Source organism: Ciconia boyciana, chromosome 7 (genome assembly GCF_034638445.1).
Source record: "Ciconia boyciana chromosome 7, ASM3463844v1, whole genome shotgun sequence".
In the NCBI taxonomy this organism is placed as follows: Eukaryota; Metazoa; Chordata; class Aves; order Ciconiiformes; family Ciconiidae; genus Ciconia; species Ciconia boyciana.
In genome coordinates, this window is record NC_132940.1 from 33,792,971 (window position 1) to 33,820,756 (window position 27,786).

The following is a 27,786-nucleotide window of genomic DNA, read 5'->3' on the forward strand; positions in this document are numbered from 1 at the left end:
GTACAGGAAATCTCAGAAGGGGAAAAAAAACCCAACCAAACAACAAATCTGGGTCTTCCTACTGAATGAAGCCAATAGAAAAACATACCAAAAAAGCTGCCTTTGCACCCTGGTCTCCCTTGAGCATCAGCGGTGAGTTCAGGGCTTCAGATTCACGTACCTTTTCAGCTAACACAGTAAGCTTATATGGTAGAAAGTTGTGTTTACTTTGTGGCGTTGCCTTTGTCTACAAGGGTGAAGAGCTGCTGGTAGCTGGGGGTTTCGCATCTATTTGCTAGACTGCACAGAGGGCAAACGTGGAAACAGTGGGGTTTAGTTCAGCAGGTAAACACTTGCAGCAGTTAGAAACCCTTCCCACTTGCCTCTGGTTTCCCTTATTCCAGCTCTACGGCCCCCAACCCCTTCCCTCCTCTTGCAGGATACACCTGAGCTGCTCAACAGAACGTCCAAAGAGAGGAAAAACATGTTTTCCTTAGTTTAATTCTCAAAAAAGAAAAAAAGAAAGCTCATCCATTTTAACTGCAGTTTTCTCAAAAATGCAATTTGAGGCAGACACTCAGCATGGAAACTTCAATCTGAACAGATGAAGACTGTTTTGCAAAGCCTCATTTGCAACTGAAAACAGTGGAAAGTGTCTGGCAGACTAAATTACAGACAATGATATTACTTTACAGAATACCCCTAAGAGCAAAAAAGCCTTTTTTTTTTCCTTTGCATAGACCCTGCCATTAAATCTTTGCCTGGGGATGATGAAAGCTTGCCTTTCCTCCAGTGCAACAGCTACAACACGTGGAATATCAAGTGAAAATATGCAAGGATCCTCCATATCACATTCAATAAAAGCAAGTTGGTCTTTAGACAACGTTCATCTAAGATATTTAATGTCCCCAGTGTTGCTTCAAGAATCAGGTCTTCCGTTACCAACATTGCAACAAAGCTCTCCAGAGAATCACAGCACAAATAGCAACTGTGGTTTCATGCAGAGGAAGGAAAGTATCACATAAAGCTTTAAAAATTGCTTCCTAAGATAAGAGATGAGAGGTGCTCTGGAAGAGTGCTAGCTAAAAGGACAGGGATGAGTGAGCTGGACACTGAGTGGCAGAATGGTGGTGGCTTCTTCTGTAAATTTGAAGCAATGATGCCCGTATATCTCTGAAAAGAGTAAGGAAAAGCTTCTTGGCAGGCAGCAAGTTTCCAGATACAGCACATGAGGACAATCTTTTTAGCTGGGATCCCAAGCACACAGAACTAAAAACCAGTAGTAAATCCAGGAAGGCATTACTCCAGCAAATGAGCCATCCCAGGCAGCAAGGAGCAGATCTTTAGAAATGGTATGCATGGACAGAGCTGGCTTTCAAGCTCCGCAAAACCTGCAGCTACCTTGACCTGGGGAACATAAACCTTCGTGGGAAATTCCAGATATTTTTATAATATAAAGAAGCTGTGGACATTTTTTCCTAAGGTCGCCTGTGAAAGTATTTAGTGATCACAAGGGCTTAAAGGTCCAGCTGGTCGCTAGCACGTATCATAGCTGTTAGATCTGCCCGGCTGCGACACATCAGCACTGTGCAGCTGGAACCATTGCAGAGGCCTGACCCTGCACTGGACGTTGGCACAGGCTGCTTCTCCTAGTCCTGGCACTCCCTGGTCCCACGCCTTCATTTCACTGGACATTTTCTTTAGCTTTGTGTGTTTTCCCTGCTTAAACAGTAAACAATCAGGAACAAGTATTGCCTTATGGTGTTTGTACCATGAACACTCTTTGTGAGGACCAACATGTCCCACACACAACAACTAACATGCAATTCAGGCGTAGATGACCTTTTCTGCAAGTTGCCTGTTGCAATGCATGAGAGCTGCAATCAAAACGTGCACTGACCTTAGAAGCACAATTCAGAATGAACCTGGAAAACACAGCAGCATTTTTGGGGAGCTATGAACTGATTGTCTCACACTGTTACCAATGATCTCCTTGCAAGTCCGCTATCATTTGAAAAGGCATCACCGCTGCTGGTATTGTCAGTGGAGAGTCCAAAAACAGGCCAGGCCCTGATGTGGATGGCTTTTCTCAGCATGCCGCCTGGCCAGAAACCGTAACAGGGAGGATGCACCACGTTCACTGGTTAAGCAATGGCATGTAGAAAACCAGCTTGAAGATCAGCTGACATGCTCACTTTGCATAAATCTCAAAACCAGAATTTATTCTGAAGGACGGATCATGGCTTGCTCCTGGGAAGATATGTAAAGCGGGTAGCAAGCCAGAAACCTCTGCTGCTATTTTCCACCCTGGAGTAACTGCATTGCTGCAGCCCATCGCTGCGGCTAGCCTGGCCCGCTGAGCAGCGTGGTGCCAGGCATGGTTTGAGGCAGTCCTGAAGGAGTGAACACTGCTCTAACCTAAAGGGTTGGCACAGCACCCTCTAAGATCCCGGAGCGTGACCATGCACCTGCAGCAAACATCTACCAACCACCACGGTCACGCTCTGATGGCTGACGTGGCACCTCCCCCTGTTCATATCGGACCCGCCACATGTTCAGCAGAAAACTACCCGAGACACACTTGGCTGGTCTGGCACTGAACAGGGATTGCACGAAAACACTGAACACGTCATCCACAATGAAAGCCTCCCTGGCATCTGCACACTCCTTAGGAATCATGCTGCTCAAGGCAAGGCAGAAGAACAGGCTTAGAATCAAGATCATCACAAACAACATAAAAAAGTTATTTTTAATAACTATTTTTTATTAGAAAATTAATTTAGAAAATTAACTAACTACTCTATTCCTTAGTTCCCTTATTTCCTAGAAGAATTTCAACCATACAAAAATAATCTACACATTTTTGAAAACTATATTGCTTTTAACTTCTTAAGAGTCAGCCTCGCTTTTCGTTTCTACTTCCTGATATTGCTAGCTAAGACATCTACCTAGTTTTAAAAAAAAAAGATGCAATAACTAAATAATAACTTTGGTAGCACTACAACGGCCTAGTATGTATGCTTAAAGCTTTAATACTATCCAAAGTGTAAAAGCAACTGTTCGTGTCTGAGGTATTAACTAATATCTTATCACAGAAGCATGAAGATTAAAGGCTTATGATTTCAAAAATTAACACTTTAATTAAATACCTGGAGAACCTAATTCACCAAAATCTTAGGTTATGCATATCAAGTTAAGCATTAGTATAGAATCAGCACCAAACTTTTTTTTATATGTAAGACTAATAAAAAAATAGACAATAAAGTTTTTAGAAAACCCAAACAGGCAAACCCTTTCTTCACACAAGTTTGAGGCACTTCCACAAGCTTTAATCTTGCTTTTATGTAGGAGTTGGCCTCATTTCATCACTGTCCTTTAACTGCAAAAGCAACTAAAATGCTTGCATGCATGTTCAAAAACTTGAAGCCACTTTTAATTGTCCTTCAAGTGTGAAGAGAACAGCATGTTTATTATATGCAAAGGAAAAAGCTGCAGAAAGAAGTGTTGCTGTACTTTCAAAGCAGCCATGACCACATTGCTTATGAATATCATCCTTCTCGATCTAGACATTGGCTTTTCAGCTGCTACTGCCCAAAGGCATCAACAACAAAGCTGCTTTAATCATCTCAGAGCTTGCTTTTTCTCCCCTTAATATCAATAAAATTTCTATCAGATGCAAAGACTGTCTTATAATTTGTGGCCAAGCTGCACTAATTAAAGAATCTCCAAGATTTTGGAAAATATCAAGTACAAAAGAGCAGCAGACTCCACACTTAGAGTGCGCAGCCCAATTACAGGGGGTTTTTTGGCAGATGTGAGCGTATTTCTCACTTTTTCTATTGAGAAGCAGCTCTTTCTGTTGATACGTGTTGCTTACTTCAACATCGTACGTAGTTTCTTCTACACAGACAGCAGAAAAGCATGAAAAATGCCACATGCCTTCCCCTACCACCCAGCGGTTTCCCTTCACTCATACTACCTGAAAAAGACCTTCTTTCCCAGATAGAAACCACCTTTCAGTTTTCAAACCCAGGCTCTGTAGCAAGCATTACGTAGCACATCATCTTTAAGGTTAGTTCTTGTGCAAGCAGTACAGTTTGCTTTGGTGTAAGGGAGCTTGAGGCGATCCTGCTGAAGGGGCAAGGAGCCCAACCTGGCTTCCCAGCCGCTTTGGCAGAAAGAGGAGCCATGCCACAAAACGGATAACTGAGATTTCTTGGTTTATGAAAACCTCAAGCCATTTACAGAAGGTAAATGGGATGAAATCACAGACAATCCTTTTATTGACAAACTGAAGAACAAAATCTTACCTCCCGCTTTGATTAGGGAAATTCTCGACCATGCCTGTTGCAAGACAACATGACTGCAAACTTCCAAAATTGCTCGTGGTACTTTTGAAAGAAGTTAATAAATGGGACTATATGAGCAATGGAAACTGAATAGAGAAGGTATCTCCTGCTTTAATCTCCCAAAGCTGAAATCTGGAAGTTAACAAATACAGTAAATTCTGTTCAAGTTGGGTGGCAAATACCTTTCCCATCAATCACATCCCTGGATGCCTTTTGCTTGCATTTAGTCTAAAGCTAAGATAAAGCGCCTGGCCCCCTGAATTAAAGAATAAAAGAACCACAGAGAAGCTGTGTCTCCTTTCCAACACAGATAGGCATTATTTATTATAACTATGGGATGAAAATCTGCCACTGGCTCCAACAGCAACAACCTCTCTGAGGACTAAAACTTCCCAGAAAGCAAGTAAAGCCAAAAGGATTTTTCTTCAAAATCTCATTCCTTAAGTTCTTCAAGAATTCGGACACTTAGCAAGGTGAATATAATGAAGAATAGAAACTCATATCTGTATTGAAATTTTAATTTCCTACCCATTTCACTTCATTTTTTCATTCCATGGGTATTTATGCCTATTGGATTGGATTGGATAGTACCTGCTAAGTGCTAAGCCACAAACATGAATTCTGGATTCAATACGTGTTTGTAAAAGAAAATATTACTCTGCCTTTTCCTTAGATTTTGGGAATTGCAGAAAAATCATATCAGCTTTTACCATAAACCTCAGAATGTGAAAATGAAAAGCACCCTCTAAGAGCTACAAAGTAGATGCTGGTAAGTCCAGAGACACACTACACTCGTGCTCTATATGATGCTACAGCCTTGCCCACCTGTGGAAAACGAAAGACAGAATATTTCCAAAACACAGCAAGACATAGCTTGTAACAGGCTGAGAGAAAAGGCAGTAAGTGTAGTCAGATTTTTCACAAAACTCTGTTATACTTGCAGACATACACCAAATTAAAACCAGACGGACTATGCGACAGTTTAAAGCAGAAAATCCAATATTCAGTCTGAGTGCCTGCCCAAAAAAGGCCAACTTTTCCACAATTAATTCCAAGTTATTCTTCCATCCTCCAGTATCCCTGCTCATGGCTATGTGCACACTGGCTGGCTGCTGGTGAGAATTTCACTCCAGAGCTGTATCAGGCACTCTGAGTTGGTGGGACTTATCTTCGTACAACTGATGGTATTAGTTCACACAGTTTCCTGTAGAGCTTGCGACTGATTTCCTTATCTTGTTTTTTAAGTAAAGGGTAAACCAGGCTCCTCTTCAGTCTCTAAAACTTGACAGAATAGGAGGAGTCTATCTGCTTTTTCTAAGTATGCTGCATCTTGTAGGAAGACATCTAAAGTGTTTTAACCTTGTGCAAAAAAACCCCATCTTAATTAGTACCATACTGAAATTCATAGGCAAAACAAATGACTAGAAAGAAATTTTTTACAGACGTTAAGTAATAGCTTTCACTATCAAATGAAAAGAATAATGGCTGGAAGGTCCACTCAGAAGAAAGCCCTGAATGAGGAAACCTGCAGAGTGTACCCCTGGGTGCCACAGGGTCCCAGCACCATCGCTGCGTCCCTCGGCCAGGCTGTCCCATCTACCTGGGCAAGGAAAGAGATGGAAAAGAAGGGAAGGACGGAAGGAAGAAAAACTGCATTTAAACAAACAAATCAAAGCAAATGACTACAGAGCCTCATCCTCTGGTCAGCTTTAAGTTTATAGAAATGGGTAGATTGGATACAGTCAAGCAGGCTGAGCACCTTTAATAAAAAAAACAACCTTCAGAGAAGTTCAATTTTTTGTATGCTAAACTCTTTTGAAGATGTACCTGTTGAAATTACCAGCATCGGGTGCTTGAAATCTCTCCACCTCTCCCAATTTAAAAAAATTTGGTCCCAACAGACCATGCGTGACAGAGCAGAGCTTGGTCCCCTACTACAGCTGCTGCTGCTGAGATTGCAGAAAAGGAAAATCATTAAGACCCTCGGGGCCATTTCTCCCTTCTCCCTGCTGTGAGACCTGCTTCCTTGATTGTTTCTTGCCTAATATTAGAGACCCAAGGCAAAAAACTTTCTATCAGCAATACTGAAACCACCGGCACAGTCTCTCAGGGCATGCTACTAAGTTGTTTTAACAGGTACTTTCATCTTTTTCCCCAATTTCATGATTGCACCCTGAGTCTGTAACTCCCCACTGCCACCCTATACCGCTCCCTGTTGGGTGTAACACTCATTAAGTATCATTAGACAAATCACGCAACAAACACCTCCCATCACAAGTGTAGCCCATGCCTCATCAAACCAAAAGCATGAATTTTTTTAATAAACTCTTTTCACATGACCGACTCCCAATCTCCTAATTATTACTGTCATTTTTTAAACTCCATCTATTTCACTTGCATCCTGAATAATTCCCATGTAGTCCCACCAAAACCCTGCAAAGGAGGATTATCACCTCCACAAGTCTTTCCTTCTTTTTTAAGGGCTTAGTCCAAAACCTAGAGGAATTACTATAAAAATTTCCTTTAATTTCAGGGGCCTTTAAATAATTTTACTGCTTATAACATGTGCATATTTAAAATACCTTAAGGTTCTTAAATAAATGGGAAAAAAATATTTTTCCATAGGTATGGTTAGAAAAACAAGCTTGTGCTACACAGAACAGAATACACCATTGAAACTGCTAAGGTTTCAAGACTAGTAACGTTGCAGTGCATGTGGTCTGGCTTTCTGCCCCACTCCTCCTTGCTGGCACTACATGGCCTCCTACTCTCCCCTAAATAACCTCCACCCCAGTCCATTCTTCTCCCATCAGACACAAGCTGTCCCCAGTGCTTGCAGGAGTCCCTGCTGACTCTCATTTTTCTATTACTTTACTATGACATTAATTTCCTTCAGGTAGGAGTAAGGAAAATAGAGTCTTGACTTTTTATTCACAATTTCATCCCACAGTACTTACCAATTTTCATTAATTTCTACTTGAAAAAGACAAAAAATTTTGTGACGGCTTGCAAAATGTAACTTAATTTTATATATATATATATATATACACACACACACAGTTTCTTAATGCAGAGATTTTCTGACTATAAAAATTGTTTTGCAAAACATTGCCTTCCCCAAATAAGTCTTTAGGCAGCTTGTGAAGTACCTGTCCCCAATTCAAACTTCACAAGGATGATCCCTGCCCTCGCAATTTCAAACACAGCTTCATGGATATCGTTCCATGAAGACCACTTGAAAAATTACACGTTGGCATCGTATATTCTCTTCTTAGGTGTTATTTGCTGCAGGAAACATTACCATGTCAATAATGATATTAGCTGACTTCCAGGTATGGCTCAAGATATTGCCCCATGTACAAGTATACACAGCTCTCAACGATTTGCAATTTGTCTGGTTCACTACTACTGCTTCTTCCTTAAGAGCACGAAAGTTGAAGAAGGTTTAGGTGGAAATCACAGCCTTTGCATTCAGCAACCAAGACTCCGTGTAGGATGCCTTCATGATTTTCTCTGAGATTCATTTCTCCGACTGGTCTGACAAGGCTTACGCTTATTTACCCACAGGGAACGGCACAGAGCAAAGCATCTCCCAGGCTCTGCCCGGAGGTGCCTGTGCTAAGGACCATGTTCTCGCTGGTTTATACAGACACTTACATGTATGTTTTTACATATTTTTTACATAATTTTACATAGCACGTAATTTTTGTCCTTGTTTTGTTCTCCTCTCATCCCTCAAACAATGTGAGCAAACAGACTTTTGGAAATTAGAAAACCTGTAGATTTGTACATATGTTGATGAAGAAACCGTATCAGTTTATTGCTGAAAACTCCATCCATCCCTTTAGCCTTCAGTCCCTCCTTTCCACTCGTTATATTGTGTTTCAGCTTAAATGTTGTCTAAATAACCTACAAGGCTTTACAACACAGGGACACAGCTTCAGACAAATTAAATTACCATTACAGCAACAAGAAATTAAACTACACCATCATGACAACAAACACGCAGTGACGCTGCTACACATTCAAGCAGTCATGTTTAGCTCTGCCCCACGCAATTTTGGCTAACCCCCCCTTGCAGGGAGCAGCCCGGCATACTGCATAGCTGACATGCCACCCAAATAATGTTCTCTGCTGCAGGTTGAGGTTAGCATGGCAGGAACTATCTCGAAGGATGCCAGTGTTTAATGACAGCAAGCTTCTGCTGCAAAGGCAAGGAGAGGGGGGCATGAGTCATTGCCAAACTATGCTAAGGGAGATGCAAAAATCTAGTGCCACAACCAGGACGCGTAAATTGCAAGTATAAATTTGTTTACTGAAACACTGGTTGGGAGGGAGCACTAGAGATGATCTGGACCAAAGTCTCACTTGAACTAATACTCAGGATTTCCTGTCTTGAGTCTACTGATATTTGGGCCAATACGACTGAGCATCCCAAAACGCGCAAAGTTTGGAGAATGTCACTCACTGCAGTCTGAGCAAGATGTGCAAGGCAGCATCCTCGAGCCTGCTGTCTCACGACCTCCCTCACCAGTGCCATCCCATTCAAGCACTATGGATTGACAGCTCTACTGACAAAAAGCAGGTAACTCCCTTCCCTTTTTACTAAAGACCTGCCTGCATCATCTTTGGAGGAAAAAAACTCCAAAACTCCCAGCCCCCCAGTAAAACCCACCTAACCTTTACAAAGTCAGCTAAAAAAATGTGCTGCTTTTTCAATCTACAGAATCAGCGATTCAGCCCGCTTCCTCTTCGAATGAGGAGAGCTCACCATAGCACTTGCTGTGGAAATACGTCAGACCAAGACGTATAAGACAAATAAATAAGGTCTGAATCTTGCAGACCCTGGCCTCAATATGAGCAGTAGTTTTGGCGAGATGGCTGGACTGCACCCTATTTCGATTTAAGATTCTCTTCCCAATTCCTATTCCTTCTTAGAAGTACTAATTTACGGGCAGCCTCCAAAGTGCCTCATTCATTACTTTTCAAAGCAAGAGTTTAAAGCAAGGGATCCTCACTTACAGCAAGAACAGCAGACCTGAGCCAGGGGATAAGCACAATGTTTTAATTTCTTTTTTCACAATGATTTTGCTTTATCACTTGCCTCTGCAAAGATGTGATAGGCAAACTAGAGATCTGTCTGAAGAGCCGCTCAGCTCTCAGCAAGGCAAAGGCACCCTCCCTTTGAGCTACAGGGAGGTCTCAGATACATACATCCAGTCCAGTTTCACATGTGTCTGAACAGATAAGGATTTCCCAACCCTCTGACGCGAGTTCCCCGTTCTAATTCTAGATGATGTCCAGGGCAAAGACCTGCATGATTTCCTCTTGCACAGCTGTGAAGAAGCTAATAAGCTCCCTGAATCTCCTTTTTTTTTTTCCCCTCAGTAACTGGACATCAGCCTTTTCAGGCACTCACAACTGCCCTCATTCAGTCAGGGAACAGAAAACTTGAAATGCTAAACTGTGAAAGTGCAATTTTGTCTGCAGCATGGGGATGAGTGTAAATAAAAAAAGAAATCCATGGGGATTGCACCATCGTGGCTCTGATGGGACCTGAAACCACCCTCAACAGGGCAGGAGAAAATGACAATACTGAGAGGACATTGTAGAAAAATCTCCGCATGTGAGGCCTGCAGCTTTGCCGACTGCTTTTTGGGTGAAAGCCATTTAACATTTGGACGTCTCTCCCACTATGGGAATCTCTTGAAAGATCCACTGTGATTTCAAAAGAGTCCTACCAGAGGAGTGGTTCAACATTTGCACTCCCTCTACACCACAAAAAAATCCCAAAGCAACAGAATAAAAGGACAAGCTCGACTGCAGGCACCACCCAGGAGTCACCCTACAGTCTGAATCATCAGCTCTGAGTTTGATCTCCCAGTCCACAACAGCGAGGACTCTCGCAGGCTTCAGACGCATAATACATAATATACTGGAACAGGGCTTCCTTTTCGCATGCAAACTTTTATTTCGCTTGTAAATCTCCAGCCTTAAAATTTGCTTTGTAAATACTTTACCTGCTACCTTACCAATAAGGAGAATAGGTAGACAGGCAAGAGCGAGATGTATTTCATCTTTTAACTACTCAAATAACAAAAATACCCCCCAAAATACAGAATTACGCTCTTTTCGTTCATAGTTTAATAGTAATATGCATAAATTTAAAGCAAATTTTTTTCATTTTCTCTCTCCTAACATTGTCATGGGATAAAAAATTGTTCTTACACAAGTTTGAACAGTTTATCTAAATGCCTACCTAGCAGTTTTTCCACTGCCTTCAATGGGCTTTGCAAAACATCAGGCCATACGGTCTTGATCCGATCTACCTTGGTGAAATCTAGTACCTTAAAAGCTTTAGCTGCCGGTGCTGGGGAATTACTGTCACACGCACAGTTTCAGGTCGCATCTCTCCACGTTCTTTAAAGTTTTTACCGTCTACTCTTAGGCATGTTATAACTCACTCATCGGGAATTTTTAAAGCATTGCCGTTTAAAAACCGCCTGCCCGAAACCCCATCGGACACTGTCCCTCTCCAAACCAGCCCAGCTGTGCGCTCAAACCCCACCGATCCCACCGGCTCCCGAGCCCTGCCCGGTGCCGAGGGCTCCCTGCTGGCCGCTGCACCGCGCCCGGCTCCGGCCCCGCTCGGGACCCCGCCGGGCCGCGGGGGCTCGGGATTTCCTTCCCTCGCCCCCCGGGTGCTTTCCTGCGAGCTTTCCAAACAGAAAGCACAACCGCAGATGCAAACGCGTTTTTCCCCGGCCGGTGCTCTCAGAAAAAGTCTCGGGAGGCAGCCGGCCGCTTCGCCTCCCCCCTACAGAGCCCTACCTCGGATGTAGGTGCACTTGCCCTCGTCCAGCAAGCTGGAGGCAGAGCCGCCCATGCTGCCGGCGGCGCGGGACAGCTGCGCGGGGCGCTGCCGGGGAGCGCTGCCGGGGAGCGCTGCCGCCGCCCAGCCCAGCCCGGCCCGGCCCCGCGCTCCGCGGCCGCTTCCTCCCGCAGGCACCGCCTCTCGCCCGCCGCCGCCAAAAGGAGGTCGGGCCCCGGCGGCAGGAGGGCTCTTCCGGACCCTGCTCCCCGCCCCCTCTGTCTCTCCCCCACCCTCCAGCTACCCCCTTCGTCCCCTGCCCAGGAGTGCCCCTCGCCAGTCTCAGAAATTTAGGAGCAGAAGGTGGCAGGAGGCTCCAGCAGAAGTTGCGGAGGAGATGGAGAACACGTCCATCTGCAAGGCAGGCGGGGTGTGCCTCTAGGCACACGTGTCCCCATCTATTTCACTTGTCCCATCAAAATGCACAGCACGGCTGTCTCTTCTTGCGCACATGCCACTTGTTGCCCCATCTCAAAATCTGCATCCCCTTGGAGACACACTTAGACCCTTTGAAGTTTCCATGGAGGCTACTTTAAAGACCATGGATTGCAAGTGTAGTAGGTATCATGGGATTGAAGTCCATTAGAAATAGTCTCCAACATTTTTCAAGAAGGAAGAACCACCTGAAATGTCCTTCAAATAGGACACCTTCTTCTACAAGGCACGTTGAGACACCATGGGATTCATATGGCGCAGCCTGCAGGGCCGTATCTTCCTGCTCCAGCCAGCCTCCTGCTGGAATCCTGGTGGCCTATATAGGATGCTATTGATAATATGATTCCAGGATGAATGATAAACCTACACAAGCAGGCACTAAACTGCATGTCACTTCAGTAAAAATTGTCCAGTGATCAAACCAACTTCCAAAAACATGCAAGAGCACCAGTTTGCAGATCCTTGGCACAGCAGCATAAGATAGTATGGAACAGCTATCCAAATTTCCTTGCCTCTCAGTAATAATTTCAGTGAGGCTTTATACCATATGTGACTTCCTAAGGTATTTTCTTCTGTTTTCATAATGCTAATTCAGCTGGCCAGGAACGGGCAGCATGCCATATGTTATTGTGCCTCATATGTTTAGTATGGAGTTGATGAGTTGCAAAGAACATGGATTGTGCCGACATGTTGGAGATTCACAGTGACTAGAAGTTTACGTATTTTAGACTTAAATACTTTTCATTGAGCTTGTACACACTTGTCACTTGCTGTGAAATTGCTTTAATATAGTCAAGTTTTGCTTACATGGATTGTGCATTAAGTACGTTTAACACTTTGCCACTCAGTTGATCACAGGATGGTTAAAAATTTTCAGGTTGAATCTTAAAACTTTTAAAACCAACACTAAACTTGACCAGATTTGAAATTTTGAAGACAATATGTAATATCAAGTTCAGTATTCTGCTAAACAGCCTCTTCCTTCAAGAAAGCTGATTGAAGGCAACTTCAATATAAATTCATGCTCTCTGTTCATGCTAGTTGTACCGAAGTGTAACGGAGCAATTGTTTAACTACCCTGAGGAGACCAGGTTAATCCAGAGCATCACTAAAACAACCTTTCACAAGTCTATAGATATTTCAACTGAGAATATAATACTAAATCAATAGCACTTCTAGAGGTCAAATGTGAATCAGACTCTATTATCAATATATTTGGCTGTTAAGCTCTGCTTGAGAGCTTTGCACTTGCTCGCAGAAAGGTGGATGCTGTGGTTTGCTCGCTGCACATCTTTGAGCAGTGTGAGCAGGCAACAATGAGGAAATACTGTTTACTGTCATGCATTTTAAAGGCATTAACTCAGAGAAGAATTTGGCCTGCGCTCAGTGTAGCATATCTTTTATCAAATGTATGAGAAGCCTTTCATAATGTACAGTCACATGTAATATACAAGTCAGCTCCAGGAGTCTGGAGAGATAAACTATGGAAAATTCATGATCCGTAAACTGGATTGCTATTCTGTCTCGTCATTGAGCAGATGAAAATATGCCAAATCCCAGAAGCTTTATACCCAAGAACAGATGTCAGTGTGCATAGTGAATGGGAAACCTCCCTGTCTAATTACAGCTAGGGTAAAAACAAAATGAGAGCTGAATAGTTTTTTTAATTATAACATTTTATACTTTTGTAATACCTGATCCCCAAGCATTTCACAAATGATAGCTGATTAAAGACCATAATTTTCCTTTTAGGATAGGGAAATGCTGTGTTTTAATGGCAAAGTTTGTATCTTAAGCATCTTAAAAAGATACTATGAGAAATGTGAGCAAAGTCAGGAACAGATATAAATTATTCTATTTCTATACTGCTTAATAACAAAACCATCCTTCTCTAAGATAAGAAATTGGCCATGTTAGATTTTAGTCTGATGTAACATATCCACACTGCAGCTATCAATGATAAAGTAATACTATCAAAACAAAAATACCACCGGAGGCAAAACAAGTATTTTCCCACTTTTTCTCCTATGAAATCCTGTTCTTTGAGTATTTTTTGCCTTTACTCTCCCAAAGAGTTCCTTCTCTAAACACCTGTTTTGTATTATATCCTAAAGGGCAACATGGTGGAGCTCTTCCATCCCATAGAAAAAGTGAACTCATGAGCGAACAGGACCAGGAGAAGCACCTCCTCCCCAACAAAGGCATGAAGATCTGTCTCCGCTGCCTCTGTGACTTCACTTGTTGCAGCTTGACATCAGGAGAGAGGTGGTTTCTTACACCACCAGAGTTCAAGCTTCACTCATGGTCTGGACCCACGAGGCAGCCAGTGAAACTACTGGGAGCTCTCGTACCCACAAAGTGCAGTGTATAGTCACAACACTGCCTTATTTTGTATCAGCCTCCAACTCTATTTTGGGAGCGGGGGAGAAGGAAGTGTCTCCACAATCACTTCTTTATTACCTCCCTGCAGAGGGAACTGTCATGTAACCCTGATGGGCCACAGACACAGACATGACAATGAGATTCATTCTCAACGCAAACGGGCATACCATCATAATAAACTTCCAGTGGTTGTTAGTCAAACACGTGGTCCTTAACATGACCACAGGGCTGACAAACTACAGATGTGTGATCAGAGGGACTGATAAAATCTTTGCCATGTTGTTGGCTACTTCTCCTGTGTACCAACACTTGTCTAATTGTAAATAAGACATGCCAAGGAACCAGTTGCTTTGGCATGCTGCATAATAGCACTTGATAGCACCCTTTGCTTTAGAGGGAACTGCAGGGTAGCACCCTTTGCTTTAGAGGGAACTGCAGGGTTCATCCTGTGTGTACTCTCCCACAACCTTCTTGGTTGCCTCAGAATCACAGTTTGTTATCAACCAGAAGCATTTAAGTGAAATGCGTATGAAATCCATTGGGAGAGAAAAGTAATTATCCAAACCTACTTTACAAGATTTCTCCCAGGGAAAGTAGCCATTTTAAGACCGCTGACTTCTGTAAGCAGGATAACAAGGTGCTGATGACAAAGACAGCTGAAAATATAATAATACCATCATGGATAAATAATAATTATCTATTGCTAGAGGAAACTGTTAATAATAGGAAACTGTTAATAATTGGAAACTGTTATCAGAGGAATGATCTGATAAGATCATTAAAATCTTATGATAAAGAACATAAATTTATCATAATTTTTATCATAATAATCTTATCATAATTTTTATGATCTTATCATAAGATCATAAAATTATGATAAGATCATAAAAATCAGAGGAAACTGTTAATTATTGTCCGAAAGCCAAAACCAGGTTGCAGAAAGTAGTACTGGGACAACACATCAGAAGATAAAAGCAGCCCTTTTCTCAGGACGGGCTGTTGGTTGAAATACATTCTGAATCCCTTCCATCTAAGTAACACAGAAAAATGTTATTCTTACGAGTTATTTTCAAAAGGTTAGAAGGAGGTCTGAAAATCTAGCTGCAGAAGATACTCTAAGAGAATCACAACTGTATTGGCTGGAGAGCCAAAAATAATATTTTGATAAAATAGCCTTAAAAAAAGTTAGAGTTGGTTGTGCTTTAGCTGCTACCCTAATTCTGAGAGACAGGCAAGAAGCACTGAAAGCCCACAGACAGAAGAGTGGATTTTAATAGATTCTTAATCACAGAATCATGGAACCTCCCAGGTTGGAAAGGACCTCAGAAGATCATCTGGTTCAACCTTTCGTGGCAAAGGGAGCCTAGATGAGATTATCTAGCACCCTGTGCAATTGCATCTTGAAAACCTCCAGCGACAGAGACTCTACCCTATCCCTCAGGAGGTTGTTCCAGTGAATCATTGTTCTTACTGTAAAAAATGTCTTTCTTATATCAAGACGAAATGAAAAGGCATGATGTGGAGACAGTATATGAAGTGCTACTATGTTCTAGGGAAGAGATAAAAATGGTGTTTATAGTCATTATTCAAACAAAGAAATTAGATAAACCCCCTTATTTTTGTAACTTCAGAAAGTATGGATGACAGTCTGAACTACTTGTGAAGGAGGAAAAGCAAGGCAAAGGTATATTTCAATAGCAGACAGTATCTTGGTGGTAAAATTACATTATTTGTATCTCTGTCTCTATCTTTCACTAGTTCTGTGAAAGAACAGAGTTTAAAAGGTGGTGCGGGTCAAAATGTAATCAGGCCACTGAGTGCACACCCTAATGCAGGAGGAGACTTTGCTGCCTTCGTCGCTCCTTATTTTCTTCCCAGTTACGTTTTCTTGCCATTCAACATGTAAACAACATTAGTTTGAATACTCATTGAATACCAGTGCTCATAAAATACCAAATTATAAATAATGTTCATAATTTTACCCTGCATGGTTGCAAATCATTCATAAATGTCAATTTCATCCACAGAATGGAATCTGATTCATAATCTGAGAGATTTTTGAAACTTTTCAGCAATGAAACGTTCTCATAATGCCTTAATGGTGACACATCAGAGTTCAGTAGTTCTCCACTCACATTTAGTAAACATATATATACCTAGCCCATGGCAAGGCTCAGCTAGACGTTAGCATTGCTACAAATCAAGAATTTCCATCCTCGGTATCCAAACAGCACACATCTTGTTCTGCAAAAACAAATACTTTTTAGTGGAAAGGTAGAAAACTTGCGGTAGAAATTTTTTTCTTAGTTGTCAAAGAGTGAGGTGGGGTCATGAAAGCTACGCTGTAAATGAGGGCTAAAAGCTTTTCTCTCTTTTGGCACCTGAGATTCTTGAGTGGGAGGATTTAAGCAGCTGGGCCTTAAAGACACTAGGCAAGCAAAACATAAGAATGCTGCATAAATAGAATTGCTGCTCAAAAATTAGGAGAATAGCACACTGCTAATGGTATACACTTGAGAGAAGGTATGTTCTTTTTTTACCTATCTGTAAGGGCCCGTCAGTGTGTCTTAGGTTCCCAGTTCACAAGGAGTACAAACAAAAACTTGTAAATACATTCTGAGCAAGTTATACTCTTTATAACACAATACACAACTCTTAGTACTTAGTACTTAGGGCATATTACCAACTTGCATGTCAAGGCTACTTTTTAAAACAGATTCTAAAATTGATCTATTACAAATAAACAGGTACAGCTCAAGTACAGCTCTAGACAGTGGCTGTGGAGAAGGAAAAGCACTGTGCACACCATGGTACTTTAGTAGAAAAATCCTCTGAAACCAGTAACCTCACAAGAACAACAGACTTCGCCTTACTTTAACTTTGAAATAATTTATCTTCAAACCCTGTGGTGAAAAGTTCCCCTGGTCTTCTTGCCTTCCCTCTCTGGTTTTACTGCAGGAGTGCTGTTGGCCCTGCCACCTGCCATATCAGGAACCTAATGAGAACACTGTTTTAAACTTGTTCTTTTGATGTCAGCCGTGTGACTCTTTGAAGCTGGAGTCTGCTTTTGGAAGGCTGGAGGGGCAATGCTGGATCCAGAAGAACAGGAAAGTGAAGAGGTGCAGCAAACCCAATAGAAATGGGAATTGGTAAGGAGGAAACTCTGATTGTTAGGACATGACACGGGTCTAAGGGCATTTGGGAAAGGAATGAAGACTCTGAATAGGGATGTGAAATTTAGAATCTTTAAGATGTGATTCTTGATTTTATTTCCTATAAATTAAGCAATCCTAGAGCTGAGAGTCCCCTCCAGCTGTTGCATACTCCATTTGCCTGTTGTAGTGGCAAAGGGTTTTGTACATATGTAAATTAAAATAAATTATATATGTTGAACTTTTCTTGATTACTAAATACACAAATCATATTTGGTAAATTGAAACACCATTTCCTTCTCTGCTTAGTCACTAGGTTATGAAATCTGTTAAACGACACAGCTAGAGGTAATCATTCCTGCTCAGCTGCCATTAGAGGCTGTATTTTAATTAGTTAGGACATTCATGTCAAAGCAGCTAACATACAGGCCTTTGCAAATTAATTGTTGAAGCAAGCTTCATCATTGTCAAACAAGACGCACTGATTTGTTCCCTCACCTTGAAATAGAGGTGGCGTATAGAAACCAGTAAATAAAACCACAGTTGACTGCGCTTTCCACTGCCTAGTGCTCACACAGCTACAGAAGAGCAAACAAGAAGGCACAGCTCAATCTGTTGATCTCAGCAGAAAATCCAGGATAAAAATCCGACTGTTGGAGATCCAGTGGATTCTTTACTGCCTCAAATGGGCAGCCACACCTGCTTGGGAAGACAAAAAGAAAAACCTTCATAAGTGGTGGAAATGAATTTATAGGGTGGGATTTGTAGGAGGCAGCATTAAAGGCTTTCAGCTCAGGTAACAGAGGAAGGCTCACGGCATCCCACTGTCTTTGAACAGACTTCAGTGAGGCAAGACATCAAAAGCTAGAAATTAGACTTGACATTTTTTCTTCTTAATTAAGTAAATTGTAGCGTGACTCTACTTAGAGGAGTAAGAAATTCTGTTTTCATTTGATTAACAAAGATGTGACCGAAACTTTCTTCCCAAGTGAGCTGATGTTCATGTATTATTAACTACCCTCAAAAGTACAGCAGGCATATGCTGCAGAAGCTGAATGATCCTGCAGACATGATTAACGAAGGAGAGGACTAAATCCTCATGACATCTGGATTTGCTTCTTCTGGGCACAGATGGTTTTGGTTGCTTTTCATTCTGAGTATATTCATTAAGACTAAGCATGGGGTTTAAACACAGCCTTCCTGTTCCAAGTCTCCATTTTCTGTGAAGAAGGTTCTCATCAGAAGCCTATCCAAGAAGGCATATGTAGTGATTGAAATGGGATTTGCTAAACCATCTTGCCCACTGTATGGGCTGCAAGAGTTCAAAAGGAGATACACAAAGGAAAGCTGAATAGTTTGGATTTTTTATATTTTTTCCCCTCTTTCTCAGAAGTGATTGTCTTGTCTGCTTCATTTTCTTTCTAGATAATTTTATAAAAACCTTAGCATTCCTAGGTTTTTAACTTACTGTAAATGCATCCCAACATGTTTACGAGTTTTTCTCTTCATTAAGTTTAGATGCTCAGAGCATAAGCCCATCCATCCAAGCCTTGCTTCTGACATGGGAAAGCCACGCAGTGATAAGCCTTCACAACAAAGGAAACAATGCACTAATCATGTCAGTGGGTGAGGCATCCGCTGATCCTTGTAATCCTGTTAGCCTCATGTTCCTCTCCAGCTCATTTGCAGTCACACAAGAATTTGCCCAGACAAGAGAAGGACATCACCTACTCGACAGCACCAGCACATCCAGGGGGCAGTCCCCCCATTCCAGTACATGCTGTGTCATGATATGTTTGTTAATGGTGCAGGATCTGCCACAGTAATGTTGATTGGTATATAAATGGCAACAAGCATTGCTACAAATCAAGAATTTCCATCCTCGGTATCCAAACAGCACACATCTTGTTCTGTGAAAATAAATACTTTTTAGTGGAAAGGTAGAAAACTTGGGGTAAGCAGGAAGCAAGAATCTTAGCAATTAATTATTACCAAGACTTATTTGGGTAGCAATATCTGGACACAGAGTTTTTCATTGTCCTTTAGGAGACCAAATGTAATTAACTGGTATATTACTTACCTCTGCACTGATTTTCTTACACTTACTTTGTTGCTCTTCTAGTTGTTAATGTGGGTAACAAGTAATCTGCTTTTTTAGCTTGTTACCTGGCTTGGGTTCTCTCTAGCTAGCATCTCTACAGCAGTTGCTGTGTCTTGTGAAACATATATGTCCATCTAAAATAAAGTGGGATGCATCAGCTTTGCTTTATTTTAACTACATTCTTCTATGTTAACTAATGCTAAAAAAATAAGAAAAAAAAAAAAGATAAAAGTAAACTCTTGCATTATTGTCATGCAATTCATATACATATGTCGAGTGCCCGGCCAAGCTAGCAGTGTGTGTTACATCTCTTAAGATGGTTACCACTAATTTGTAGAACACCAAACACCCTGGTTTGCTGTAGAAGCAGTGCAAAATAGTCTCACTCTGTAGAAATTAGAAAGTATCTAATATCTCCTTTTGCTCTAAATTGTGCATTTTTATATAATAGCAATCTACTTAAAATTGATAAACTATCAAATTATTACTAAGTCTGGTTTTTTCAAAGCAATTTCAATGTCAGTGTTTATTTGGATTTTATAGGAAAGCGTAATATGCATTAAAAAAATTCCCAGCTTTCATACACACATCCATCATTGCAAGTCCAGCAGTTTTGCTGTACTGTATTAAACATACAGGCATATTTAATGCAGTAAAGCAGCCCTCTGCAGAAAAACAAAAAAGATAATTTTATGACTTTTTTTGATGATGTTTAGCAGAAACCAATATTCTCCTGGTTATCTATGCAGTTCAGCTTTACCAGATTGCAACCAACTGTGGTCAAAACCAATCATGTTTGTTTGTAAGTGAAATGCAACTACTGCTTTTCCTTCCTTTTCTATTTCATAATAAAGTTAGTATTTCCGTATGCACTGGAATCCTCATTTGCCTGACATGAGCAAAAATGACAACATTCTTCTGTTATTCCAACTTTGAAACATGATGATTAGGAGTATTATCATAGATCACAGAAAAATCTAGGTTGGAAGGGACTTCTGGAGACCATCTGGTCCAACTTTTCTGCTGGAAGCAGGACCATTGAGTTAGGTTGTCCAGGGCTCTGCCAAGCCAAGTCTTGAATATTTCCCGTGAGGGAAATTATACCACTTCCCTGGCAACCTATTCCAATGTTTAATTGTTCTCACACTGAAAATTTTTTACTTACATCCAGACAGAATTTCTCCTTGAAGCGACTTGTTTGTATTAGCCTTAATGTGTTTTCTCTTTATGTGTTCAGATACACAAATTAGTGCTTGCTTATCTAAATAACCAACAGAAGAAAGAACACTGGCCTAGTTTTATGTCTTATGTCTTGCTGGATATTTAGTAATTGAACTACCTGAAGGCTAGCTTTTGTCCAAGTCTTTCATCCCCCTTTGCACAGCCTGCATAAGTACTGGACAGAATTGGGTGGTCTTTAAGTACTCTGTCAAGTACTGGAGAACCAAGAAATACAGAAGTGGGCAGGAGGTTGAAATTGAGGGCATTAACGTTCCACAACAGCCACCCACCCCATTTTAAAACCAAGTTTTTCAAGGACTTTGCCTACATAGTATAATTGAGCTGTAAAAGTCCCAGCCACAGCCTGAATACCTGTATTCGACCCTCATTTTGTGCACATACATCACTGCTGTAGACTGAAAGCAGTATGCAAAACTAACCTTGTAGTCCTGCCAACAATTACCTGTTACTTGGCGCACTGCCCAGAATAAAATCTTGCAAAATTTTAAACTCTAGTCTCCATTTCTCTGGTATATTTCCACAGCTATTTAAACAACTGCCAAAAAAAAAAAAGGGGAGACGATAAAAATGTTTAGATTATGGAATAAGCATGCATAATGGTTTGGCTACGGTTCTCTTCTCTTTCCAAATACTTGAAAGAATAGCAAGAGGAAATACTAAAAAGAACCAGCAATCTAAACAAAGGTTGTGAGGTCAAACTCTCACTTGCTCCTCCTTCCTTCTCTTTATCGCTGCTAGCCACTTGGCTCCTGGCTCTCAGCTGAAGGGACTGGTTGCATTGTTAGTCCATGGACAAAAACAATAAATGACAAAAAAAGATTTTGTTGTTGCCCCGTGATGTCTTGAGCCGTTCCAGAGTTTTGCCTTGTGCAAAACGAAAGTCCTCTGAAAACAAGGAAAAATGAACTGAAGTTCAAGTGACCTTAACTCTGGTCACCATCGATGACAGTTATCACTAGAATGAGTTGCACAAATGAAAGCTATGTCTGCTGTGTGTAGGTGTATCTGCAAGGGATGGTGAGGAAAGTACTGCATTAGCTTGGCGGGACTGTAATTGCAGCCATTAGGGAGGCAGCGGTGGAGGAAAGACGCAAAGACGAGTTACGAAGATTTTCACTAGTGGTGCACATGGCCTTCTTGCCAATATGTTTTCACAGCAGTGAAATAGAAGTTTGAATACGTGAATTTAAAGATAGCCCAGTGAAAGTTTTGCATCAAGTGGCAACCTGTACAAATAGGTGAAGGACTGCAAAAGTCCACCAAGCGTGAAGATGTTTCTAGGCAGCACGCTATGTTTGAGGATAGGATGGGTATAAGTAGCTGCCACTCAGGGCAGTTCATGTAAATGCTGGATTTGCCATTGCAAAAGGGTCGGTAGACCCTGTCTGACAGTGCTGCAGTGGCCTATTTCCTGAATGTTTCTGCTGTCTGCAAAGCGCAGGCACCTTGTACTGCTGCAGCCCTAAAAATAAACAGAGCCAAAGTTGTAACCTAGTTGCAGTTGCCTAATCCAATATTCTGGAAGCACAGACAGCCAGCGCTAACTGTATTTTTGTAAGTGAATTTTGTCTTTGTAAGTGAATTTTCTAGTTTAACAAGGAACTAGTTCACTGTAGAGACTGGTATCACATGGCTGTAATTGAAGTACTGGAATGACACAATAAAAATAAAGGAAGCTATACAGTACCTACTGTGTTTGCTCTCACATATCTAATTATAGAGGAGTGATAAAGATTATACTTCTAACTGATCAAAGGCTGGAGTTGCAGACATGAATGACAGGAATCAGATTTTCAGTTGATATTCATATATCCTGACCGTTGCAATGAATGTTGAATGCACTAGCTAGCAAAATCATGGATGCTCAGTTATCCACTGTAACTCTCTGAGGTTATGCAAAATATAACCTCAACCAAAACTTTAAGCTAGCTGTTCTCTTCCTATTTTATTAAGATAGCACACCAAAAGTTACTCCTTGCTATCTGGCGCCCTCTCCCGCACGTTTACTTGTGTAGGCTGTTCTGGTTACAGAGAGAACCTCCCACAACATCCTCCTCCTCTGGTAAGGCCTCTCAGTACAAAAGTCCCTCTTGACCCAGCAAACCTTACCTCCCTATTTTTCAGCTACCTAGGTTGTGGCCACTCATTACACTCCGAACGGCTCCCAGGCAACTGTAGCTTTGTTAATGAAGGGTTATCAGGCAAATAGTTTTCTTTACAAAGCAAAATTATTCCTAGCATCCTCAGCTTACCATGGTCCAGCTCTCTGCTGGTTGTCTCTGGTTTATTGACAATAATTACCCTTGCCACAAAATGCACTGAATGGGTATTAGTGTCTTTACCTCCTCAACATAATATTTCTATCTCTTCTACCTTTTCCCTCACAGAGTTCAGCCAAAGTTGAGGCAAATTGATCTGAGCCTCACTGCCTTCTCACCACCATCATACCACCTTCAGCCTTCTCGCTACTCCATCTCTGTAGTAAGGTAGCAATAGCTATGTAGCAGTGATTGTCCCTGCACTCAGTAGAGGCAGGAAAAAGCAGACAGATTTTGTGTCTCTGTTCCAAATCACAGAATCACAGAATCACAGAATCGTATAGGTTGGATAAGACCTTCAAGATCATCGAGTCCAACCGTAAACTTAACACTACCAAGACCACCACTATACCATGTCCCTAAGCACCTCATCTAAACATCTTTTAAATACTTCCAGGGATGGTGACTCAACCACTTCCCTGGGCAGCCTGTTCCAATGCTTGATAACCCCTTCAGTGAAGTAAAATTTCCTAATATCCAGTCTAAACCTCCCCTGGCACAACTTGAGGCCATTTTGTCTCGTCCTTTCACTTGTTACCTGGGAGAAGAGACCGACCCCCACCTCTCTACAACCTCCTTTCAGGTAGTTGTAGGGAGCAATAAGGTCTCCCCTGAGCCTCCTTTTCTCCAGGCTAAACAACCCCAGTTCCCTCAGCTGCTCCTCATAAGGCTTGTGCTCTAGACCCTTCACCAGGTTTGTTGCCCTTCTTTGGACACACTCCAGCACCTCAATGTCTCTCTTGTAGTGAGGGGCCCAAAACTGAACACAGTATTCGAGGTGCAGCCTCACCAGTGCCGAGTACAGGGGCATGATCACTTCCCTGCTGGCCACACTATTTTTGATACAAGCCAGAATGCCATTGGCCTTCTTGGTCACCTGGGCACACTGCTGGCTCATATTCAGGAGGCTGTCAACCAACACTCCCAGGTCCTTCTCTGCTGGGCAGCTTTCCAGCCACTCTTCCCCAACCCTAAAGCGTTGCATGGGGTTGTTGTGGCCCAAGTGCAGGACCTTGAACTTAGCCTTGTTGAACCTCATACAATTGGCCCCAGCCCATCAATCCAGCCTGTCCAGGTCCTTCTGTAGAGCCTTCCTACCCTCAAGCAGATCAACACTCCCACACAACTTGGTGTGGTCTGCAAACTTACTGAGGGTGCACTTGATCCCTTCGTCCAGATCATTGATAAAGATATTAAACAGGACTGGCCCCAACACAGAGCCCTGGGGGACACCAGTTGTGACCAGCTGCCAACTGGAGTAAACTCCATTCACCACCACTCTTTGGGCCCGGCCATCCAGCCAGTTCTTTACCCAGCGAAGAGTACACCTGTCCAAGCCATGAGCAGCCAGTTTCTCCAGGAGAATGCCGTGGGAAAATGCGCCAAAGGCTTTACTGAAGTCTAGATAGACAACATCCACAGCCTTCCCCTCCTCCATTAGGCAGGTCACCTTGTCATAGAAGGATATCAGGTTGGTCAAGCAGGACCTGCCTTTCCTAAACCCATGCTGGCTGGGCTTGATCCCTTGGTTATCCTCTACATGCCGTGTGATGGCACTCAGGATGATCTGCTCCATCAGCTTCCCCGGTGCCGAGGTCAGGCTGACAGGCCTGTAGTTCCCTGGATCCTCCTTCCAACCCTTCTTGTAGATGGGTGTCACATTTGCTAATCTCCAGTCAACTGGGACCTCCCCAGTTAGCCAGGACTGGTGGTAAATGTTGAAAAGGGGCTTGGTGAGCACTTCTGCCAGTTCCTTCAGTACAAATCTAAGTGTTTTGCACAGAAGGACCATTGTATCTGCAGCAGAGGAAGTTCAGAGAGGTGTGACTTGACCTCTGCCTCCTGATGGCAGGTCCTCTGGTCATCCAGCTGAGATTATAACAATCTGAAACAGCAGCTCTGAGATAGAAAATTTGCTCCACGTATGGGTCCTCTTGCCCTGGTGTGAGAGAGAATGAACCCACTTCTTTATCTGGAGATGAAAATCTATGGTCCCAACTCCCACAAAGGCAAGGAATGGGGCACAAACCCTGAGGAGTTTAAGAATTCATGTAAGAGGAAACAATACAGGGCTAGGACTTAATCACTACATTTCTACATCCTCGTCCCACAGGCTGATTGCCAAACCACTTTCTCTTCTGTTTCCTTCCTCCCTGTTGCCTTTTTTACACTCCGTCAAGTCGTTCACACTGCTTCCTCATCCCCGCTCAGTGTTCCAAGACTTCTCTTTATCATATTTTTCCTAGTTTATCATCAAAAAGCTGCAAGAAGCTAAGAGAAATTATGTCTTAGAGAACAACACAGAGAATGCTTTGACTTTTGGCTAATGCTCTGCTGCAATGTTTACCGTATTTGATCTATACATTTTAGAAGGCTTTTTACTTGTAGGTTGGGGATGAGAAGTAGATGCCTGCTTTCAGTAAAAATTCGTAGATACTGGCCATTCATTGTCTGTAGGCGCCTTTGAAAAATCTTTCTGCAGGGTGGCCTGTTTGATTATTCTCTGACCAATGGCTACACAACAGTACTGTAATTTATTTCACCAGAAAGTACATAAAAACTTGTTTTCAGCTGCTTTGTGGAAACTTAAATCCAGCTTCTTTGTGAAAACAGGTGTGTATAGTTTCATTGTCCAAGAATTCTGTATCACTGACTTCTTTAGACACAGATTTTTTTTCTATTGACTTCCTGGACCAGTGCTGAGTGATAGGACGAAGCCTCCTAAAAATGCATTTGTAATTTTTGTTTGTCTGACTAACCTATGATGTGATGTTATATCTCCTGGTTAATAAGATAGTGTGACTCCAACTGTTCCTGCTGGAGGTAAGTGTTTAGGACCAGGACATGTGCTAAGCCTGGAAGTTTGTGAAAGCTATTTCTATACTTGTGTTGTGGATTGAGGTTGTCCCTCCCCCAAAACCTCCTGATGCACACCAACTCACTAGACTTCTGCAAAATAAACCACTGAAAGTAGTGGGAAAAGGAACCCACAAAGTTTCATGAACTGAAACCGCCTACTGTATGATTTACTTCAGCATACCTGTTCCTGAAACACAGTAGGCAGTTCTGTAAAGAATATAAAAGAACCTAACAAAGCTTCCAACAATGCCTACTCTTTTATGGTAGTAAATGTTTTGGTATCTGTTGACAGTTTCCTCCCACTACCACTTAGCTTATTACTAACAATGCCTGGAACTCCCTTCAAACAGCATTCTTTAAATTGTTTCCAGGGTTTGAAGAAGGCTTGTTTTAACTTTTCTTAATGTAGTGTTCTCTATTGTTGCTAAACTATTACCAAAAAAACTTATTTTTGTGGCTCATGGTTAGAAAAAGATGTTAACTTTCTCCCACCTGCTTCCACTAACTTCAAGGTGTTTCAAAATCTTTAGCTTTGACCTTTGAGAAAATGTAGTTTTCAAAGCGATGCAGGTTCTTTTTGAAAGTAGGTATGATTTATGCATCTTAATCATGTAGATAATATGGAATCACTACCTGAAGAGAATCACTATGTTCTATTTTATTCCTTCCTTCCTTTCTTTACCCTCAATTTTTTTATTCCAAAGTTGTAATTGAAACAGATTTTTTTTAAAAACAAACAAACCCAAAACTAATGAAGATCTGGTTTTAAGAACTTAAAATCAGGTTTTTGTCTTTCTGATTAAATCTGTCAAATCATACCTTCCACAATTTATCTTCCTTAGCTTTCTAAGCTCAGCTTCAAATTGTATTGTAGCTTACTTTTACAAGTTTGGACCCAGGCAGAAATCCAGAACTTCAGCTTTAGCTCACTCTATACATCTAACTTAGGTATGGATTGAGAGGACCAAAGATTGAGAGGACCTTGGATTTAGAGGACCAAAGCTATCTTGCTAGCTCAGTCAATTCAGAGGCATGTAAGCACAGAGAGGACAATTCCAAATACCTAAAGTAGGTGCTTAGAGCACACTATGTGGAAAAAAATCCCAGCTTAATGTTATGAGTACAAAAAAAAGCTTCTTTGACCTATTAGTCACCCTTGAGCATTCTCCTGTTCTGCATTCATCGCAATGCCTCTCTTTTCCAGTCAGTCATGCTGGCTACATAATAGAAGAGTTCTTGAGGGCTTCTAATTTTTATTGTCATTGTGTTCCCACTGTTATGTTAATTACATTAAATCAGACTCCCACTGAGACTGTAACAATGGTAAACATTGTAGTAATGTCAGCTCTCTCTGAAACCACTTTTGATGGCTTTGTAAATGTGCTGCCCCAACAGACCACACCGCTGTGTAATGTAAATAATCTGTTTTGATCACATTTGCTCATACATGTTGCAATAATCAATATAGAAGAATAAATTTGTAGTGACAGGGAACCTGAGGCACATAATCAATCTTTCCAATCAACTAACTATGAAGAGGGAGAAAGAGAATAATTTTAAACATGCATTAATACTGCCATTTTTTAACTACACAATAAAATATTGTGGGGAATGATCTCCTGTCAGAAGTTTAAAATTACTGTACATTAATACTCATCAGTTTCTTTGTCTGGAAAGATTGGCTTGTTCCATTTTTCCCTCTTCGCCTTAAATAGTTTGTAGCCTTTCCACTGCTTGTTCTAAAGATAATGATAAATTCTGAGAACGTTTAACATAGACCCTCAGTTCTATGGGATTGCACTTCCAGGCAGTTAACTTCTAAATCCATATTCTGACAGATTTCATCTGAGGAAAAAAGAACAATGCAAGAGTAAGTGCTGAACTGCCTTTCTTGCCTTACTGTATGAAGACATTCAGCAAAAAGGCACTCCTCATTATCAGACTGTATTGAGAAGTAGGGTGAACTTCATAAATGCAGGTTCTTTACAAGTGACATGGAAACCATTATAACAAATAGTTATGTACTTCTCACTAGCCTTATGCCTCATTTAACTGAATCCGAAAGTTTTAAGTCTTCTGTATCCAGTGTGCATGCATG

At 41.6% G+C, this 27,786-nt stretch overlaps 1 protein-coding gene and 1 long non-coding RNA gene across 3 annotated transcripts in view; both read right to left on the reverse strand.

Annotated features, from left to right (window-relative positions):
- The window catches only part of NIBAN1 (niban apoptosis regulator 1), a 74,060-nt gene extending 62,716 nt beyond the window's left edge, over nt 1-11,344 (reverse strand). Inside the window, exon 1 of one of the 2 annotated variants that reach the window (XM_072866523.1) lies at nt 11,160-11,344. In XM_072866523.1, coding sequence (XP_072722624.1) covers nt 11,160-11,214 — 55 coding nt within the window. In that variant the 5' untranslated portion in view covers nt 11,215-11,344. The remainder of the gene's footprint in view (nt 1-11,159) is intronic. The other variant, XM_072866522.1, reaches the window with a different exon arrangement.
- A 6,189-nt stretch (nt 11,345-17,533) lies between these two features.
- Nucleotides 17,534-21,107, reverse strand: LOC140654468 (uncharacterized). Its single transcript, XR_012043423.1, has 3 exons — nt 20,954-21,107; nt 18,637-19,078; nt 17,534-17,870 (listed from the first exon to the last, which is right to left on the reverse strand). It is a non-coding gene; the product is annotated as an uncharacterized lncRNA (long non-coding RNA).
- Nucleotides 21,108-27,786: the final 6,679 nt, after the last annotated feature.